The sequence below is a fragment of the Ambystoma mexicanum genome, chromosome 8, assembly GCF_040938575.1.
Source record: "Ambystoma mexicanum isolate Mex_15411 chromosome 8, UKY_AmexF1_1, whole genome shotgun sequence".
Taxonomy (NCBI): domain Eukaryota; kingdom Metazoa; phylum Chordata; class Amphibia; order Caudata; family Ambystomatidae; genus Ambystoma; species Ambystoma mexicanum.
This window is the reverse complement of record NC_090929.1, coordinates 11582759-11604215: the sequence shown is the minus strand read 5'-3', so window position 1 is coordinate 11604215 and position 21457 is coordinate 11582759. Positions and strand designations below refer to the sequence as shown.

The 21457-nt window shown below is 52.2% G+C and overlaps 1 protein-coding gene across 2 annotated transcripts in view; it reads right to left on the bottom strand.

Moving 5' to 3' along the window:
* SH2D3C (SH2 domain containing 3C) overlaps window positions 1-21457 on the bottom strand; it is a 580515-nt gene that overhangs the window by 301743 nt on the left and 257315 nt on the right. Inside the window, exon 1 of one of the 2 annotated variants that reach the window (XM_069609128.1) lies at window positions 12067-12197. The exons of the other annotated variant lie outside the window; for it this stretch is intronic. Coding sequence (XP_069465229.1) covers window positions 12067-12110 — 44 coding nt within the window. The 5' untranslated portion in view covers window positions 12111-12197. Of the gene's footprint in view, window positions 1-12066; window positions 12198-21457 lie in introns of those variants that run through there. 2 annotated transcript variants of the gene reach the window in all.

The following is a 21457-nucleotide window of genomic DNA, read 5'->3' as shown; positions in this document are numbered from 1 at the left end:
ACAATGCCCCATGGCCCCCTCACCCCCAACCAAACACTATGCCCCATGGCCCCCTCACACCCAACCAAACACTATGCCCCATGTCCCTCACCCCAACCAAACACTATGCCCCATGGCCCCCTTACCCCCAACCAAACACTATGCCCCATGGCCCCCTCACCCCCAACCAAACATTATGCCCCATGGCCCCCTTACCCCCAACCAAACACTATGCCCCATGGTCCCCTCACACCCAACCAAACACTATGACCCATGGCCCCCTCACCCCCAACCAAACACTATGACCCATGGCCCCCTCACACCCAACCAAACACTATGTCCCATGGCCCCCTCACACCCAACCAAACACAATGCCCTATGGCCCCCTCACCCCCAACCAAACACTATGCCCTATGGCCTTCTCACCCCCAACCAAACACTATGCCCCATAGCCCACTCACACCCAACCAAACACTATGCCCCATGGCACCCTCACCCCCAACCAAACATTATGCCCCATGGCCTTCTCACCCCCAACCAAACCCCCCACCCCATGGCCCCCTCACCCCCAACCAAACCCCCCACCCCCCAAATCAGCACACACAAACCAGCACCAATACAGACCCGAACCCCCACCCCCCAACTCAGCACACACACAAACATGCACCCATAAAGACCCAAACCCCCCACTCCCCCCAACTCCAAACCCTCCACCCCCTAACTCAGCACACTCACAAACATGCACCCATAAAGACCCAAAGCCCCCACCCCCCATCTCCAAACCCCCACCCCCCAACTCAGCACACACACAAGCATGCGCCCATACAGACCCGAACCCCCCACCCCCCAACTCAGCACACACACAAACATGCACCCATACAGACCCGAACCCCCCACCCCCCCAAATCAGCACACTCTCAAACAAGCACCCATACAGACCCGAACCCCCACCCCCCAACTCAGCACACACACAAACATGCTCCCATAAAGAACCGAACCCCCCACCCCCCCAACTCCAAACCCCCCACCCCCCAACTCAGCACACACACTCTCAAGCATGCACCCATACAGACCCGAACCCCCACCCCCTAACTCAGCACACACACAAACATGCACCCATACAGACCCGAACCCCCACCCCCCAACTTAGCACACAAAAAACATTCAAATCAAAACATTCATACACATCCGACAAACATCCAACACCCTCCCACCCCCGCATCTCAACATACACACAAAATACATTCAAATCCAAACATTCATACACATCCGACACCCCCCCACCCCCGCATCTCAACATACACACAAAATACATTCAAATCCAAACATTCATACACATCCGACACACCCCCCCAACCCCGCATCTCAACATACACACAAAATACATTCAAATCCAAACATTCATACACATCCGACAGTCCAGTGTTTTGTCCGCCCCCCATTAGGAAAGTCTTTGTGCCTCACGGGCCAGAAAGGAGAGCATGGCGGGCCGCAACTGGCCCGCGGGCCGTATGTTGTGCACCATGGCGTAGATGATATTCTGCGTTTCACAAATTGCATAATCTCGTAATCTGATCCGTTCTCCTGTGTGAGGATGGTTGATTGTTTCTCCTTTCTGAATATATCCGCAGTTACTGCAATTCCAGCAAGGGAATGTCCCTATCCTTTCTGTGACTTTCTTCTTTGTTGGAGGTCTTGTGTTAACAAGTCTGTATTTCAAATTTCTGCTCCGTTGGTATGCAAAAGTCGGGAGATCCTTAAAGAGATACTCCAAACTCTGCGGTAGCGAGGCATTGGATACAAAATAAAAATAATCTTGCTCAGATCCGCTTCCTGATTTTATAAGTGGTAAGAAGAACGAATGCCCATGAAAACATCCAGAAGAGACTGGATCAAAGAGAAACCTTCTGGATTGATAAAATCAGAACACTAGCACCAAAAGGTCTCAATGAGGAGATAAACTATATGTGTTTCCTGTGAACTGGTTGTGAAGTAGATAACTAAAAGCACATAATTATGAGAGCTGTACATGTAAGAATGATCTGGGAATGTTTGATAAACCATGTGGCATGTTATAATGTCAATCAGATGCACAAAGGAACCATTCACAATAGAGTGAGAAGTGCTTTCTCCAGAAATCAAGTTCCCTGGGCTCTCACTGGGAGAGAAAGTGTATTGGCATTAGAGGTAATGAGAAGGATCAAAATTAGGGTTCCGGAAATAGAGTTGAATTGATCACATTAGAGATATTTATAGAGCACTGACTGTACACATGCAAAGATATAGTTACGCAGAATGTACCATATACGATAAACACAATTATTTATGCGATACATTTACAGAGCTGAACCCTTCAATTTTGGTAAATGCCTTGCGCAACAGTAAAATGCACAATATCCGATAATACCCAGTTACATATGTGATTTAATTGCAGAGTTGTACCATTCGATTTTGAAAATGTGGAACTGATATGTGTAGATGTAATGGCCATGATAACATAGAGACCGGACATTCCCTGAACGCCCCTGGACAGAGGCAGAATTGAACCTTAGTGACGTATCGCACTCTCTTGGCCACAGTAATGGAACACGAGCCGAATATGCACTATACCATTGTTTACTCTAGAGAGCTTTGATTTAACAGCTAAATTGAGTACGCAGTCTTTAGTTTGTCACTCTCAAACATAACAATGAGATTACCATATACATAATCACTTAGCCATGGCGACTCCCCCGCCCTCCTGTTGCCATTGAAGGGTGGGACGCGAGGCGTACGTGCACTGGCTCGCAGCAGCCGAAGCACGACGCCTCGTACGGTCGTCATGACTACACATATATACCGAGGCGAGTAGCGCGTCCACAAGGCTCGCCTTCGGTTTGTGAAATTCGAACAGAACAACGAGGGTAAGTGACACAATCGTCCTAACCTGGAATACTCGAAACAATTGCTATGTAGGCGCCCGATTATTAAACGTATACATGCTTTTTAGGTTGCTGCAGCTTACGTATGAATTGGAATACGGGTTACACGTGTTTAGAATACAGAGCGGTACATAGAGTGGAGGTACGAATGATCTATGTCTCTCTCCCTCTAATGTGAATCAGATCAGATTTTTCGATAATTGCAGACTTAGACTCTTTTGTTTATTTAAACTTTCCTGCGGCTACGAACATCAACATGCTACTGTGGTATGTACGTACAGAATTTGAATTGTAAATGATATATAATAGTTTGCATAGCCCTGAAGATGGTGTAAACCCACAAAAATGCATAGGCTAAATGCAATTGTTAGACCACTGTACCTTTTATCTGCCTTTAAGACAATATTATGTAACCACTAAGTAGGAATGTGAATTAAAACATTACCTACATTTTTTACAAATTCTCTTCATTATTATATTTTTGGGAAAACTGAATTCTTTGGAACTAAAAAAAGAATTAGAAATAGCAACACTAACGTGCGATTGCAACATTACATGATTTTGGATGCTCAGTCCTACTGAGCCAACTGAGAGCGTCAAAAACGACGAGGTGGTGTCACCCTGTTTCCTGTTTTTGCTTAAGTATTTTTAATCCTTGTGTCATGGGATTATATTATTTTTGAAAGCTCCAGGCTAAAGCTTGACAGATTGAGTTGAATATCTGTGAACATACTAATTGCAAACAAAATGTTAACTATATGTGTGGTGCCCACCTCTACCCTTCTCTTAATCAGTCTTGGATTTCTTCACACTTTCTCTATCTTAATTCATTTAAGACGGACATTCTATTCTTCCCCTGTGCTGTCTCCTTCTATCGTGTTTCCCCCACCTTAGCTATCACTGTCTTCAACGACTCCTGGACCTTTCTCTGCGCATATTCTCGCAGCCGCACGCGTATGATATGATAGTTCATTTATATAGCGTCTATACACAATGGGTTCCAAAGCGCTTCAAGGCAAGGGAGGGAACAAGGGAAAAATACAATGACATTCTTACAGGCCATGAACAGTAAGGATGTGAAATTAACTATCATACTCGGCCTGACGACATTTCAGATAGTGCAAGAGCTAAGACATAGATAAGGAAGGGAGGGGGGGGAGAGTGGGAAGGAAATGGAAACAGACAGGCGACTACCGTACTAGGCCTGACGACATTTCTGGTAGAGCCGGAGAAAAACAAAAGGTGAGGAAAAGGGGTGCAGAAAGGGAGGGGAGGAACAAAACAAGCGACTATTGTGCTAGGCCTGACAACATTTCAGATAGTGCTGGAGGGAGGCGAGACAGATGCCTCTTCAGCATAGACAAAGCTTGTGCTTCCTAAGCTCCTAGTTTCTCGCATGAGGCCCACCCGTCCCTTGGTCTTCCATCTATGGTCGCTCCATCTATGCGTGTTATCTGCTCCCTCTCTCCTCGCAGCTCTACTTCAGCTTCATTGCCACTGTGGCCTGGCACCTCCTTATCTGGGTTTCTCTTGTCTCCTGGTACCATCCCGTTCCCAATCTCTTTCCTTCTCTCTGTCCCCCATCCCGCTTCTGCCCTCTCCCTCTTAGCTCCCACATTTTGGCATCCTCTCTGTTAGTACTGGCACACTGCACTCTTTCCCACGTTCTCTCCTCTTCTTAAAGCCTGGCACCCTTGCTTCCATGAACTGGACTGGAGTCAGCTGATGGATTTCTTCTGTCCACTCTGTCCAGAGCTTTGGCGATGAGCGCTACAGAAGCACAAATACATGAAATAAAAGAGATGCATGTGTGCCCTTCCCCAAACCTAAGACTAACTACCCACTCACCTGTAAGGCACCCACCGTAACCGGCAGCAGGCCCAGTGCAGCGCCCCCCCAACACTAATCCCTCCCCTGCCTCTCATCCCTGCCAGAGCAGTCTTTTACACCTGCACTATCACGACTGGAAGAAACACACCCCTCATTTCAGTCCTCAAAGCATGCAGGTTTATGCACCCCTCCCCTGCCTCCATCACCCCTCCCCTGCCTCCATCACCCCTCCCCTGCCTCCATCACCCTCACCCTCACGCAGTTGTGCCTGCAGCAATCGCACATGCAGAAGATATACCCTGGTCACTGCAGGTGTAGTGATGCGTGGGGGCTGCATGTCCCAAGCAGGCAGAAGAAATACATAGCAACAAAGCTGGCTCAATCAAATAGCTCAGCGAGCTACGACACCTGCGTGCTCCGTGTCCTTCACTGGCTCCAGATGGAGCGACAATCCACCTTCAAGGCAATGTGCGTTGCCTGTGCTGTGGCACTAGTCCCTAGAGAACACATCACACCCACCCTCCGTGTCCTTCACTGGCTCCCGATGGAGCGACAATCCACCTTCAAGGCAATGTGCGTTACCTGTGCTGTGGTACTAGTCCCTAGAGAACACATTACACCGCCCTACGTGTCCTTCACGGGCTACCGATGGAGCGACAATCCACCTTCAAGGCAATGTGCGTTACCTGTGCGGTGGCACTAATCCCTAGAGAACACATCACACCAGCCCTCCGTGTCCTTCACTGGCTCCCGATGGAGCAACACTCCACCTTCAAGGCAATGTGCGTTACCTGTGCTGTGGCACTAGTCCCTAGAGAACACATCACACCCGCCCTCCGTGTCCTTCACTGGCTCCCGATGGAGCGACAATCCACCTTCAAGGCAATGTGCGTTGCCTGTGCTGTGGCACTAGTCCCTAGAGAACACATCACACCCGCCCTCCGTGTCCTTCACTGGCTCCCGATGGAGCGACAATCCACCTTCAAGGCAATGTGCGTTACCTGTGCTGTGGTACTAGTCCCTAGAGAACACATCACACCCGCCCTACGTGTCCTTCACTGGCTCCCGATGGAGCAACACTCCACCTTCAAGGCAATGTGCGTTACCTGTGTAGTGGCACTAGTCCCTAGAGAACACATCACACCCGCCCTCCGTGTCCTTCACTGGCTCCCGATGGAGCAACACTCCACCTTCAAGGCAATGTGCGTTACCTATGCGGTGGCACTAGTCCCTAGAGAACACATCACACCCGCCCTCGGTGTCCTTCACTGGCTCCCGATGGAGCGACAATCCACCTTCAAGGCAATGTGCGTTGCCTGTGCTGTGGCACTAGTCCCTAGAGAACACATCACACCGCCCTACGTGTCCTTCACTGGCTCCCGATGGAGCGACAATCCACCTTCAAGGCAATGTTCGTTACCTGTGCGGTGGCACTAGTCCCTAGAGAACACATCACACCCGCCCTCCGTGTCCTTCACTGGCTCCCGATGGAGCGACAATCCACCTTCAAGGCAATGTGCGTTGCCTGTGCTGTGGCACTAGTCCCTAGAGAACACATCACACCGCCCTCCGTGTCCTTCACTGGCTCCCGATGGAGCAACACTCCACCTTCAAGGCAATGTGCGTTACCTGTGCGGTGGCACTAGTCCCTAGAGAACACATCACACCCGCCCTCCGTGTCCTTCACTGGCTCCCGATGGAGCGACAATCCACCTTCAAGGCAATGTGCGTTGCCTGTGCTGTGGCACTAGTCCCTAGAGAACACATCACACCTGCCCTCCGTGTCCTTCACTGGCTCCTGATGGAGCGACAATCCACCTTCAAGGCAATGTGCGTTACCTGTGCTGTGGCACTAGTCCCTAGAGAACACATCACACCTGCCCTCTGTGTCCTTCACTGGCTCCTCATGGAGCGACAATCCACCTTCAAGGCAATGTGTGTTACCTGTACTGTGGCACTAGTCCCCAGAGAACACATCACACCGGCCTACGTTTCCTTCACTGGCTCCTGATGGAGTGACAATCCACCTTCAAGGCAATGTGCGTTACCTGTGCGGTGGCACTAGTCCCTAGAGAACACATCACACCCGCCCTCCGTGTCCTTCACTGGCTCCCGATGGAGCAACACTCCACCTTCAAGGCAATGTGCGTTACCTATGCGGTGGCACTAGTCCCTAGAGAACACATCACACCCATCCTCCATGTCCTTCACTGGCTCCCGATGGAGCGACACTCCACCTTCAAGGCAATGTGCGTTACCTGTGCGGTGGCACTAGTCCCTAGAGAACACATCACACCCATCCTCCGTGTCCTTCACTGGCTCCCGATGGAGCGACAATCCACCTTCAAGACAATGTGCGTTACCTGTGCGGTGGCACTGGTCCCTAGAGAGCACATCACATATGCCCTCCGTGTCCTTCACTGGCTCCCGATGGAGCAACAATCCACCTTCAAGACAATGTGCGTTACCTGTGTGGTGGCACTAGTCCCCAGAAAACACATCACACACGCCTTCCGTGTCCTGCACTGGCTCCAGATCGGCTGATGATCCACCTTCAAGGCAATGTGCGTTACCTGTGTGGTGGCACTAGTCCCTACAGAACACATCATACCGCCCTCTGTGTCCTTCACTGGCTCACGATGGGTCGACACTCTACCTTCAAGGCAATGTGCGTTACCTGTGCTGTGGCACTAGTCCTTAGAGAACACATCACACCTGCCCTCTGTGTCCTTCACTGGCTCCTGATGGAGCGACAATCCACCTTCAAGACAATGTGCGTTACCTGTGCGGTGGCACTGGTCCCTAGAGAACACATCACATCTGCCCTCCGTGTCCTTCACTGGCTCCCGATGGAGCAACAATCCACCTTCAAGACAATGTGTGTTACCTGTGTGGTGGCACTAGTCCCTAGAGAACACATCACACCCGCCCTCCGTGTCCTTCACTGGCTCCAGATGGAGCGACAATCCACCTTCAAGGCAATGTGCGTTACCTGTGCAGTGGCACTAGTCCCTAGAGAACACATCACACCTGCCCTCTGTGTCCTTCACTGGCTTCCGATGGAGCGACAATCCACCTTCAAGGCAATGTGCGTTACCTGTGCTGTGGGACTAGTACCTAGAGAACACATCACACCCACCCTCTGTGTCCTTCACTGGCTCCCGATGGAGCGACAATCCACCTTCAAGGCAATGTGCATTACCTGTGCTGTGGCACTAGTCCCTAGAGAACACATCACACCGCCCTCCGTGTCCTTCACTCACTTCAGATCAGCTGATGATCCACCTTCAAGGCAATGTGCGTTACCTGTGCTGTGGCACTAGTTGTCAGGAATCAGGGGTTGTGGTGCAGGAGAAGACATGTATCGCCTAGATAGGGGAAAACACTACAATTCCCAGCAGGAATGGGGAATGGGTGTAGTTTTCTGAAGCGCACTGGTAACCAGCTGCAGGCACTTTGCATTAGGAGAATGTGCTCTTAACGGCCGCCCGCCTATGCTCAGGTGCTGATGATTGATGTTGGAGAGCACTCGCGGCGGCAGCAGCAGCAGCGGAGCAGCAAAGTGTGAGGCGGAGGAGGGCCACGGAAGAACTAACGCTGACCATGCATGGCGGCATTCGCATCTCCCGAGCCGCGGCGGTGAACGCTGGTTAATGTGTGATTCGCTCTCTTCCGTCAGGTCCCCGGCAGCCGCAGGAGGCGCCCGGACACTCGGTTAAGTGTTTATGTGTGTTCTGTGTCCTCCTGGGCCATGGCGGCGACATGTATTGAGCAACGCTTTACTCTCTGCTGTCCGGACGTTATGAGGAAACGTCCAGACCATTAGTTAAGTGTGTTTCCTTGAAGTGTGCCCTATTAATAGTATTGCTTGTGCTACTTGCTACGATGAACCCTATGTTTTGATGCTACGTTCTGAATTACGGAATGGATATGATTGCAAACCAGAAACGACCAAAAGTCTGCTAATATCTGCTTTCCTTAGTCAAGTTGTTTTCTCCGCAAGGGGAAAGCATCGTTCTATGTACAGGGGTTTGTGTCAATCCATAACTGGGGCATGTTGTTGTCTCAGTATCAGTGATTGCTATATGTTTGATGTAGCTTTAAGTCATTGCTTTGTAAGTCATGGTCACTAACATCCGAAAGGTCATGTATATTGCTCCATGTGTTTTGTGAAAACTTATGTTATGTCCTCTTAGTTTATGTGAGAGAGTCAGGTTAGGTTTCCAGGGTGTTACAGTATCAAGTCAGGAATTGTATGTAATTTTGCTGTTTATGTCTTTGTTTTCCCTTCCTTACCTTTATTAGTCCATCCCTTTTCCCTAACTCCTTCTTCCCCCCATTGGCTGCCAAGTGGCTACCTGTACTTCAAATAATCCAGGCGCCCGTGCCAACCACGGTGGGAGGGTCGATCCATTTGGCTTCTGTGGTTCGGGAGAGGGGATTGATATCCTCCTCCCTAAGTTCTAAGTTGTGACACTAGTCCCCAGAGAACACATCACACCCGCCCTCTGTGTCCTTCATTGGCTCCCGACGGAGTGACAATAATCCTTCAAGGCAATGTGCGTTACCTGTGCGGTGGCACTAATCCCTACAGAACACATCACACCCGCCCTCCGTGTCCTTCACTGGCTCCCGATGGAGCAACACTCCACCTTCAAGGCAATGTGCGTTACCTGTGCTGTGGCACTAGTCCCTAGAGAACACATCACACCCGCCCTCCGTGTCCTTCACTGGCTCCCGATGGAGCGACAATCCACCTTCAAGGCAATGTGCGTTGCCTGTGCTGTGGCACTAGTCCCTAGAGAACACATCACACCCGCCCTCCGTGTCCTTCACTGGCTCCTGATGGAGCGACAATCCACCTTCAAGGCAATGTGCGTTACCTGTGCTGTGGTACTAGTCCCTAGAGAACACATCACACCCGCCCTACGTGTCCTTCACTGGCTCCCGATGGAGCAACACTCCACCTTCAAGGCAATGTGCGTTACCTGTGTAGTGGCACTAGTCCCTAGAGAACACATCACACCCGCCCTCCGTGTCCTTCACTGGCTCCCGATGGAGCAACACTCCACCTTCAAGGCAATGTGCGTTACCTATGCGGTGGCACTAGTCCCTAGAGAACGCATCACACCCGCCCTCGGTGTCCTTCACTGGCTCCCGATGGAGCGACAATCCACCTTCAAGGCAATGTGCGTTGCCTGTGCTGTGGCACTAGTCCCTAGAGAACACATCACACCGCCCTACGTGTCCTTCACTGGCTCCCGATGGAGCGACAATCCACCTTCAAGGCAATGTTCTTTACCTGTGCGGTGGCACTAGTCCCTAGAGAACACATCACACCCGCCCTCCGTGTCCTTCACTGGCTCCCGATGGAGCGACAATCCACCTTCAAGGCAATGTATGTTGCCTGTGCTGTGGCACTAGTCCCTAGAGAACACATCACACCGCCCTCCGTGTCCTTCACTGGCTCCCGATGGAGCAACACTCCACCTTCAAGGCAATGTGCGTTACCTGTGCTGTGGCACTAGTCCCTAGAGAACACATCACACCGCCCTCTGTGTCCTTCACTGGCTCACGATGGGTCGACAGTCTACCTTCAAGGCAATGTGCGTTACCTGTGCTGTGGCACTAGTCCCTAGAGAACACATTACTCCCACCCTGTGTGTCCTTTATTGGCTCCTGATGGAGTGGCAATCCACCTTCAAGGCAATGTGCATCACCCACCGAGCACTCAACACAGGACCAGAATATCGACAACATGCTCCCGGCCCACCAGGAACCCGAGACAAGATCTGCAAGACCACATCTATCTTGGTGTCCGCCTTGCTTCGCTGGAACGTCAAGCACTCCAGCACTACGGAACATAGCGTAGCCACTCCCTACCCACCTTCCTACTGTCTAAAAAGGCACACACGCATTTTAGAAATCCTTCCTTCACATTTCACATGTCGGGCTACGGTCATCTGAAGGGCGTTCACATCCCCACAGCGCCTCGAGGCCATACCAATGGAAGTAGGCGCTATACAAGTGCCAAATAACATAAAATAACATAACAGAATACAGGTTCAAATTCCCCTGGGAGGCAAAAGGACCCTTCACCCACTGCACTGCCCAGGGATGGAGCTCGGGGTGCGAGAGGCACTCGAGTTTTCTGAAAAGTGAATGGATTTCATACTCTGAAGGGCTGAAGCACCGACCATCCCTCCTCCCATAAGACTTGGAACACTAGGCGCCAAACAGCCCTTTTAAGCAGTACCGGGGGGTGGGGGGTTTGATAAAATATGTTGGACGTTTGGTATTTACACTGGTAGAAAGTACTAGTTGGGCAGTAGTGAAGTGACCCATGGAACTGGCCACTTAGCCCAAACAAAAGGGGTTGACTTTGATCAGAAATATTGTCCCATGCTCGCATATTGGGCCTGCCCTTAGGGTATGTGCATATGTGTAGGCCAGCCCGAACTTGCCCACCCTAGGGTATTCCACAGCTGGTCTCTCAAAAACAGCTGGCTGCTGCTGCGGTGCCCAGACTCGGGTTCTGCCACCGCTGCAGGTCACTAACCACAAACAGACGCCCTGCACATATCAACATTAACATAATATAGCATTAACCGGCAGCCCCTGGGGTGTCCAGGCTCCTGAGCCCCAACCGGCAGCCCCTGAGGTGTCCAGGCTCCTGAACCCCAACAGGCAGCCCCTGGGGTGTCCAGGCTCCTGAGCCTCAACCGGCAGCCCCTGAGGTGTCCAGGCCCCTGAACCTCAACAGGCAGCCCCTGGGGTGTCCAGGCTCCTGAACCCCAACAGGCAGCCCCTGAGGTGTCCAGGCGCATGAACCCCAACAGGCAGCCCCAGGGGGGGACAGGCTCCTGAAATGCAACAGGCAGCCCCTGGGGTGTCCAGGCTCCTGAACCCCAACAGGCAGCCCCTGGGGTGTCCAGGCTCCTGAGCCCCAACCGGCAGCCCCTGAGGTGTCCAGGCCCCTGAACCCCAACAGGCAGCCCCTGGGGTGTCCAGGCTCCTGAACCCCAACAGGCAGCCCCTGGGGTGTCCAGGCTCCTGAAATGTAACAGGCAGCCCCTGGGGTGTCCAGGCTCCTAAACCCCAACAGGTAGCCCCTGGGGTGTCCAGAGTCCTGAACCCCAACATGCAGCCCCTGGGGTGTCCAGGCTCCTGAACCCCAACAGGCAGCCCCTAGGGTGTCCATGCTCCTGAAATGCAACAGGCAGCGCCGCAGGGGTCCTGGCCGAAGTTCTGTGGGTAACAGGCAGTCCCTGAGGTGCTCTCCCCGCTTCCGGCGAGCATTGCCCCCACCCCTCGCCCCCATGCCCCGGAGACTTACCTATGCCTCAGTCTGTGTAGCCTGCTGCACCCCACCTCAGTCATGGCTCCGGGGCTGGAGGGAAGTCTGAACCACTCCTGGGCTCAACTTGTTATGTCCCGAATCTCCCTTTCCCCTCCCTGGATGCTCCCCTCTCCAGTCCTGGGCAGCCCCTTCACTCCCTCCCTCCCTCCCTGGGCCCTCCTCTGCTTCCAGGGGCCATCCCACTCATCCTCCCCCGGCCCTCCTTCTCCTCCACTCCCCTCCCCCCATCCGCCTCCCCGACATTCTCCCCTGATGGACAGAAGTCAACACAGTGCGGACTCCACGCAGAAAATGCGATAAAACACGGCAGAAAAAGCCCCCAACCCGCCAGTGACACCCCCACCATCCAGCCCCCCCCTGCCATTAACACCAGCGCTGGGCTCAGTGCCTGGCACCACCTTACCACTCCCCTGCAAGGGGCAGAGATGGGACTAGCCAGGGTGGGCAACACAGACACCGCCCGCAGCAGCCAGTACATGCCATAGACACCGCCCGCATCATGCAGTACATGCCATAGACACTGCCCGCAGCAAGCAGCACATGCCATAGACACTGCCCGCATCATGCAGTGCATGCCATAGACACTGCCCGCAGCAGGCAGTACATGCCATAGATACTGCCCGCAGCATGCAGTACATGCCATAGACACTGGCCGCAGCAGGCAGTACATGCCATAGACACTGCCCGCATCATGCAGTACATGCCATAGACACTGGCCGCAGCAGGCAGTGCATGTCATAGACACCGCCCGCATCATGCAGTACATGCCATAGACACTGCCCGCAGCATGCAGTACATGCCATAGACACTGGCCGCAGCAGGCAGTACATGCCATAGACACTGCCTGCAGCATGCAGTACATGCCATAGACGCCGCCCGCATCATGCAGTACATGCCATAGACACTGCCCACAGCAGTGTATGCCATAGACACCGCCCACAGCATGCAGTTCATGCTATAGACACCGCCCACAGCAGACAGTACATGCCATAGACACCGCTCGCAGCAGGCACTACATGCCATAGACACCGCCCACAGCATCAGTTCATGCTATAGACACCGCCCACAGCAGACGGTACATGCCATAGACACCACCCGCAGCAGACAGTATTTGCCATAGACACCACCCACAGCATGCAGTTCATGCTATAGACACTGCCCACAGCAGAACGGTACATGCCATAGACACCGCTCGCAGAAGGCAGTACATGCCATAGACACCGCAGACAGCAGACAGTACATGCCATAGACACCGCTCGCAGCAGACAGTATATGCCATAGGCACCGCCCACAGCAGGAAGTACATGCCACAGACACCGCCCACAGCATGCAGTACATGCTATAGACACTGCCCACAGCAGACAGTACATGCCATAGACACCACTCGCAGCAGGCAGTATATGCCATAGGCACCACCCACAGCAGACAGTACATGCCATAGACATCACTCTCAGCAGGCAGTATATGCCATAGGCACCACCCACAGCAGACAGTACATGCCATAGACACCACCCACAGCAGGCAATACATAGCATAGACACCGCCCGCAGCAGGCAGTACATGCCATAGACACAGCCCCCAGCATGCAGTACATGCCATAGACACCGCCCGCAGCAGGCAGTACATGCCATAGACACCGCCCACAGCATGCAGTACATGCTATAGACACTTCCCACAGCAGACAGTACATGCCATAGACACCGCTTGCAGCAGGCATTATATGCCATAGGCACCGCCCACAGCAGACAGTACATGCCATAAACACTGCTCGTAGCAGGCAGTACATGCCATAGACACCGCCCACAACATGTAGTACATGCTATAGACACTGCCCACAGCAGACAGTACATGCCATAGACACCGCTCGCATCAGGCAGTATATGCCATAGGCACCGCTCACAGCAGACAGTACATGCCATAGACACCGCCCGCATCAGGCAGTACATGCCATGGACACTGCCCGCAGCAGGCAGTATATGCCATAGACACTGCCCAAAGCAGACAGTACATGCCATAGACACCACCCGCAGCAGGCAATACATGCCATAGACACCACCCGCAGCAGGCAGTATTTGCCATAGACACCGCCAACAGCAGACAGTACATGCCATAGACACTGCCCGCAGCAGGCAATATATGCCATAGACACCGCCTACAGCAGACAGTATATGCCATAGACACCGCCCGCAGCAGACAGTACATGCCATAGACACGGTCCACAGCAGACAGTACATGCCATAGACACCGCCTGCAGGAGGCAGTACATGCCAAAGACACTGCCCGCAGCAGGCAGTATATGCAATAGGTACCGCCCACAGCAGACAGACATGCCATTAACACTGCCCGCAGGAGGCAGTACATGGCATAGACACCGCCCGCAGCAGACAGTATATGCCATAGACACTGCCCACAGAAGGCAGTACATGCCATAGACACCGCCCACAGCAGGCAGTACATGCCATAGACACAACCCACAGCAGGAAGTACATGCCATATACACTGCCCGCAGCAGACAGTACATGCCATAGACACCGCCCGCAGCAGGCAATATATGCCATTGACACCGCCCACAGCAGACAGTACATGCCATAGACACCGCCCACAGCAGGCAGTATATGCCATAGGCAGCGCCTGCAGGAGGCAGTACATGCTATAGACTGCCCGCAGCAGGCAGTATATGCCGTAGACATTGCCCGCAGCAAGCAAAACATGCCATAGACACTGCCCACAGCCACAGCAGGCAGTACATGGCATAGACATTGCCCGCAGCAGGCAGAACATGCCATAGACATTGCCCACAGCAGGCAGAACATGCCATAGACACTGCATGCAGCAGGCAGTACATGCCATAGACACTGCCCGCAGAAGGCAGTACATGGCATAGACACTGCCTGCAGAATGCAGTACATGCCATACACATTGCCCACAGCGGGCAGTAAATGCCATAGACATTGCCCACAGCAGGCAGTACATGCATTAGACACCGCCCGCAGCAGGCAGTATATGCCATAGACAGCGCCTACAGGAGGCAGTACATGCCATAGACTGACCGCAGCAGGCAGTATATGCCATAGACACTGCCCACAGCAGGCAGTACATGGCATCGACACCTTCCCCAGCAGGCAGTTCATGCCATAGATACTGCTTGCAGCAGGCATAATATGCCAAATACACCGCGCACAGCAGGCAGTACATGCCATAGATACGGCCTCAGCATGCAGTACATGCCATAGACACTGCCTGCAGCAGACAGTATATGCCATAGACACTGCCCGCAGAAGGTAGTACATACCATAGACACTGCCTGCAGCAAGCAGTACATTGCATACACATTGCCCGCAGCAGGAAGTAAATGCCACAGACATTGCCCACAGCAGGCAGTACATGCCATAGACACTGCCCGCAGCAGGCAGTACATGGCATCGACACCTTCCCCAGCAGGCAGTTCATGCCATAGACACTGCTTGCAGCAGGCAGTACAAGCCATAGACACTGCCCGCAGCAGGCATTATATGCCAAAGACACCGCCCACAGCAGGCAGTACATGCCATAGATACGCCCCTCAGCATGCAGTACATGCCATAGACACTGCCCGCAGAAGGCAGTATATGCCATAAACACCGTCCACAGCAGGCAGTACATACCATAGACACTGCCTGCAGCAGGCAGTACATGCAATAGACACTGCCTGCAGCAGGCAGTATATCCCATAGAAACTGCCCACAGCAGACAGTGCATGCCATAGACACCGCCCACAGCAGGCAGTACATGCCATAGACACCACCTGCAGCATGCAGTTCATGCCATAGACACAGACTGCAGGAAACAGTACATGCCATAGACACCGCCTGCAGTAGGCAGTACATGCCATAGACACCGCCCACAGCAGGCAGTACATGCCATAGACACCACCTGCAGCATGCAGTTCATGCCATAGACACCGACTGCAGGAAACAGTACATGCCATAGACACCGCCCGCAGCAGACAGTATATGCCATAGACACTGCCCACAGCATGCAGTTCATGCTATAGACACCGCCTGCAGGAAACAGTACATGCCATAGACACCGCCTGCAGTAGGCAGTACATGCCATAGACACCGCCCACAGCAGGCAGTACATGCCATAGACACCACCTGCAGCATGCAGTTCATGCCATAGACACCGACTGCAGGAAACAGTACATGCCATAGACACCGCCCGCAGCAGACAGTATATGCCATAGACACTGCCCACAGCATGCAGTTCATGCTATAGACAGCGCCTGCAGGAAACAGTACATGCCATAGACACCGCCTGCAGTAGGCAGTACATGCCATAGACACCGCCCACAGCAGGCAGTACATGCCATAGACACCACCTGCAGCATGCAGGCCATGCCATAGACACCGCCTGCAGGAGGCACTACATGCCATAGACACTGTCCTTCAGTACGTGACCAACATTTAACTTATGAATATATACTTACCTCTTGATAAAGGATGTACAGCAATACATGACATGGATCCTATTTCATAACAGGTCCCGCGCACGCAATTGATGAAGTGCTAAGTAGGATTTAATCCAAATACAAAAGCAGAACACGAATTACAGTGCAACTTGCAATTACCATTAAGGAAACAACCTTCTGGTTTTAATAACAACGCTCCTGTCTAACCATATTAAGATCGAAAAAGGTCAGTAGAAAGCATGTCTGTAGAAAACAAAAACTCCTACAAAGTATGAGAATTGCCAAAAAGATTTTAAAGTTTTTGGAAATGATTGACTAAAACAGGTTTATGAATTTATTTTTATTTTCTTAGTTTCCAACCATACTCTGACACTTTGGGGATTTACCTTGAATCTATTGTCAATCCATTAAAACAACGTAGCGTCCTGAAGAGGGCTATAATGCAAACAGCGGAACACCAGGGAAGGTGTTGACGGCATCTGTTCAGCCGAAACATATGTAGACATCCCACAGACACCCAAGCAACGTTGTCTTTTCTGCTAAATGAACTTTGAGTTTATGCTGCACATTGACAGTATTCCCCTGCCATAATAACATGTGGTAACAATCCTGCTGTCATGGTGATAAACCATGAATGTCACTTACTAACACAAGACACATTTTGTGGCATAAGAATGCAATAAGTGTTGGACTGTTTTCTCTTTAATTTTGAAGTTGTAAGTATTTTTGAATGTTTGTGATGCCTTGTGGAAAGCACACACATACCATTTTGTATTGAACTGTCTGTCGATTGAAATGTGTTTTTATAATGATTACTTGTTTGGCACAACTATTTGCATAGATGAACTAGATAATCTATCCTTTTGTCTTCTCTTACTAACCACTTCTTAAGGTACACTAGGAGAGGGGTAATCAAGCAGTTTGTTCCTTTTTTCAAACTCTACATTCTTGGTCCCTATACTGCTTCATCCCCCTAAAACAAAAAATTGTGGGACCTACCCAGTATTTTTTTCCTTTTCCTTTTCCTTTTCCTTAGCAGGCAGTATATGCCACGGACACTGCCCTGAGCAGGCAGTTCATGCCACAGACACTGCCTGCAGCATGCAGTACATGCCATAGACACTGCCGACAGCAGGCAGTACATGCCATAGACACAGCCTGTAGCAGGCAGTACATGCCATAGGCGCCGCCCACAACAGGCAGTATAGGTCATGAACCACCGATTACGTCCATTCTGGACTTCATGGTCCATGATGCATCGAGGTCTGAACTCCGTGAACCTTCCAACATGGCCATCGATTTCGAAACGCTGTTTACCAGCCCTTGCGCATTACGTTCAAGGTCTGAACTCTGTGATCCTTCCAATATAGCCATCAATTTCGAAACGCTGTTTACCAGCCCTTGCGCATTACGTTCAACTTCCTACTAAACAGCCACGCCCCCGCGGCTCTGCGCGTCTCAACGCTACTGCTTGGAGTAGTCAGACGTGTGTTGCAGGAGTCCGCTCGGTGCTCCCTTCCGAGTCCTTGTTCCCATCTTCCTGATTATATTTCCCGTTCGTTGCCTTTCATTTTCCCTACCTATTTTCTGTGCTTCATTCCTGGATCCTTCCTGTGCTCGGTCCTACGACGTTTCTGTACCTCCGAGTCAGGACACTGTTCACTTCCTGGTTCCCGGTCCTGGATGTTTGAAATCTTCCCAGTGTAGGACATTTGTAAACCTCACGCTGGAATCCGAAGACCCGCACACGGGCCTGTATAAATCCCGGACAGTACGAAAGAAGGAAGTCACTTCCAAGAAGGTTGCAAGTAAAGAGAACCAGTAGAGAAGGGGAGAGACTTGTGACAGTATATGCCATATACACTGCCTGCAGCAGGCAGTATATGCCATAGACACTGCCTGCAGCATGCAGTATAAGCAATAGACACCACCCGCAGCAGGCAGTACATGCCATAGATACCACCCACAGAAGGCAGTACATGCCATATATACTGCCCTCAGCATGCAGTACATGCTATAGACACCGTCCACAACAGGCAGTACATGCATTAGACACTGCCCTCAGTAGGTAGTATATGCCATAGACACCGCTCGCAGCAGACAGTATATGCCATAGGCACCGCCCACAGTACATGCCAGAGACACCGCCCACAGCATGCAGTACATGCTATAGACACTGCCCACAGCAGACAGTACATGCCATAGACACCACTCGCAGCAGGCAGTATATGCCATAGGCACCACCCACAGCAGACAGTACATGCCATAGACATCGCTCTCAGCAGGCAGTATATGCCATAGGCACCACCCACAGCAGACAGTACATGCCATAGACACCACCCACAGCAGGCAATACATAGCATAGACAATGCCCGCAGCAGGCAGTACATGCCATAGACAACGCCCCCAGCATGCAGTACATGCCATAGACACCGCCCGCAGCAGGCAGTACATGCCATAGACACCGCCCACAGCATGCAGTACATGCTATAGACACTTCCCACAGCAGACAGTACATGCCATAGACACCGCTTGCAGCAGGCATTATATGCCATAGGCACCGCCCACAGCAGACAGTACATGCCATAAACACTGCTCGCAGCAGGCAGTACATGCCATAGACACCGCCCACAACATGTAGTACATGCTATAGACACTGCCCACAGCAGACAGTACATGCCATAGACACCGCTCGCATCAGGCAGTATATGCCATAGGCACCGCTCACAGCAGACAGTACATGCCATAGACACCGCCCGCATCAGGCAGTACATGGCATAGACACCGCCCGCTGCAGGCATTATATGCCATATATACTGCCCACAGCAGACAGTACATGCCATGGACACTGCCCGCAGCAGGCAGTATATGCCATAGACACCACCCGCAGCAGGCAATACATGCCATAGACACCACCCGCAGCAGGCAGTATTTGCCATAGACACCGCCAACAGCAGACAGTACATGCCATAGACACTGCCCGCAGCAGGCAATATATGCCATAGACACCGCCTACAGCAGACAGTATATGCCATAGACACCGCCCGCAGCAGACAGTACATGCCATAGACACCGTCCACAGCAGACAGTACATGCCATAGACACCGCCTGCAGGAGGCAGTACATGCCAAAGACACTGCCCGCAGCAGGCAGTATATGCCATAGATACCGCCCACAGCAGACAGACATGCCATTAACACTGCCCGCAGGAGGCAGTACATGGCATAGACACCGCCCACAGCAGACAGTATATGCCATAGACACTGCCCACAGCAGGCAGTACATGCCATAGACACCGCCCACAGCAGGCAGTACATGCCATAGACACAACCCACAGCAGGCAGTACATGCCATATACACTGCCCGCAGCAGACAGTACATGCCATAGACACCGCCCGCAGCAGGCAATATATGCCATTGACACCGCCCACAGCAGACAGTACATGCCATAGACACCGCCCACAGCAGGCAGTATATGCCATAGACAGCGCCTGCAGGAGGCAGTACATGCTATAGACTGCCCGCAGCAGGCAGTATATGCCATAGACATTGCCCGCAGCAAGCAAAACATGCCATAGACACTGCCCACAGCCACAGCAGGCAGTACATGGCATAGACATTGCCCGCAGCAGGCAGAACATGCCATAGACATTGCCCACAGCAGGCAGAACATGCCATAGACACTGCATGCAGCAGGCAGTACATGCCATAGACACTGCCCGCAGAAGGCAGTACATGGCATAGACACTGCCTGCAGAATGCAGTACATGCCATACACATTGCCCACAGCGGGCAGTAAATGCCATAGACATTGCCCACAGCAGGCAGTACATGCATTAGACACCGCCCGCAGCAGGCAGTATATGCCATAGACAGCGCCTACAGGAGGCAGTACATGCCATAGACTGACCGCAGCAGGCAGTATATGCCATAGACACTGCCCACAGCAGGCAGTACATGGCATCGACACCTTCCCCAGCAGGCAGTTCATGCCATAGATACTGCTTGCAGCAGGCATAATATGCCAAATACACCGCGCACAGCAGGCAGTACATGCCATAGATACGGCCTCAGCATGCAGTACATGCCATAGACACTGCCTGCAGCAGACAGTATATGCCATAGACACTGCCCGCAGAAGGTAGTACATACCATAGACACTGCCTGCAGCAAGCAGTACATTGCATACACATTGCCCGCAGCAGGAAGTAAATGCCACAGACATTGCCCACAGCAGGCAGTACATGCCATAGACACTGCCCGCAGCAGGCAGTACATGGCATCGACACCTTCCCCAGCAGGCAGTTCATGCCATAGACACTGCTTGCAGCAGGCAGTACAAGCCATAGACACTGCCCGCAGCAGGCATTATATGCCAAAGACACCGCCCACAGCAGGCAGTACATGCCATAGATACGCCCCTCAGCATGCAGTACATGCCATAGACACTGCCCGCAGAAGGCAGTATATGCCATAAACACTGCCCGCAGCAGACAGTACATGCCATAGACACCGCCCGCAGCAGGCAATATATGCCATTGACACCGCCCACAGCAGACAGTACATGCCATAGACACCGCCCACAGCAGGCAGTATATGCCATAGACAGCGCCTGCAGGAGGCAGTACATGCTATAGACTGCCCGCAGCAGGCAGTATATGCCATAGACATTGCCCGCAGCAAGCAAAACATGCCATAGACACTGCCCACAGCCACAGCAGGCAGTACATGGCATAGACATTGCCCGCAGCAGGCAGAACATGCCATAGACATTGCCCACAGCAGGCAGAACATGCCATAGACACTGCATGCAGCAGGCAGTACATGCCATAGACACTGCCCGCAGAAGGCAGTACATGGCATAGACACTGCCTGCAGAATGCAGTACATGCCATACACATTGCCCACAGCGGGCAG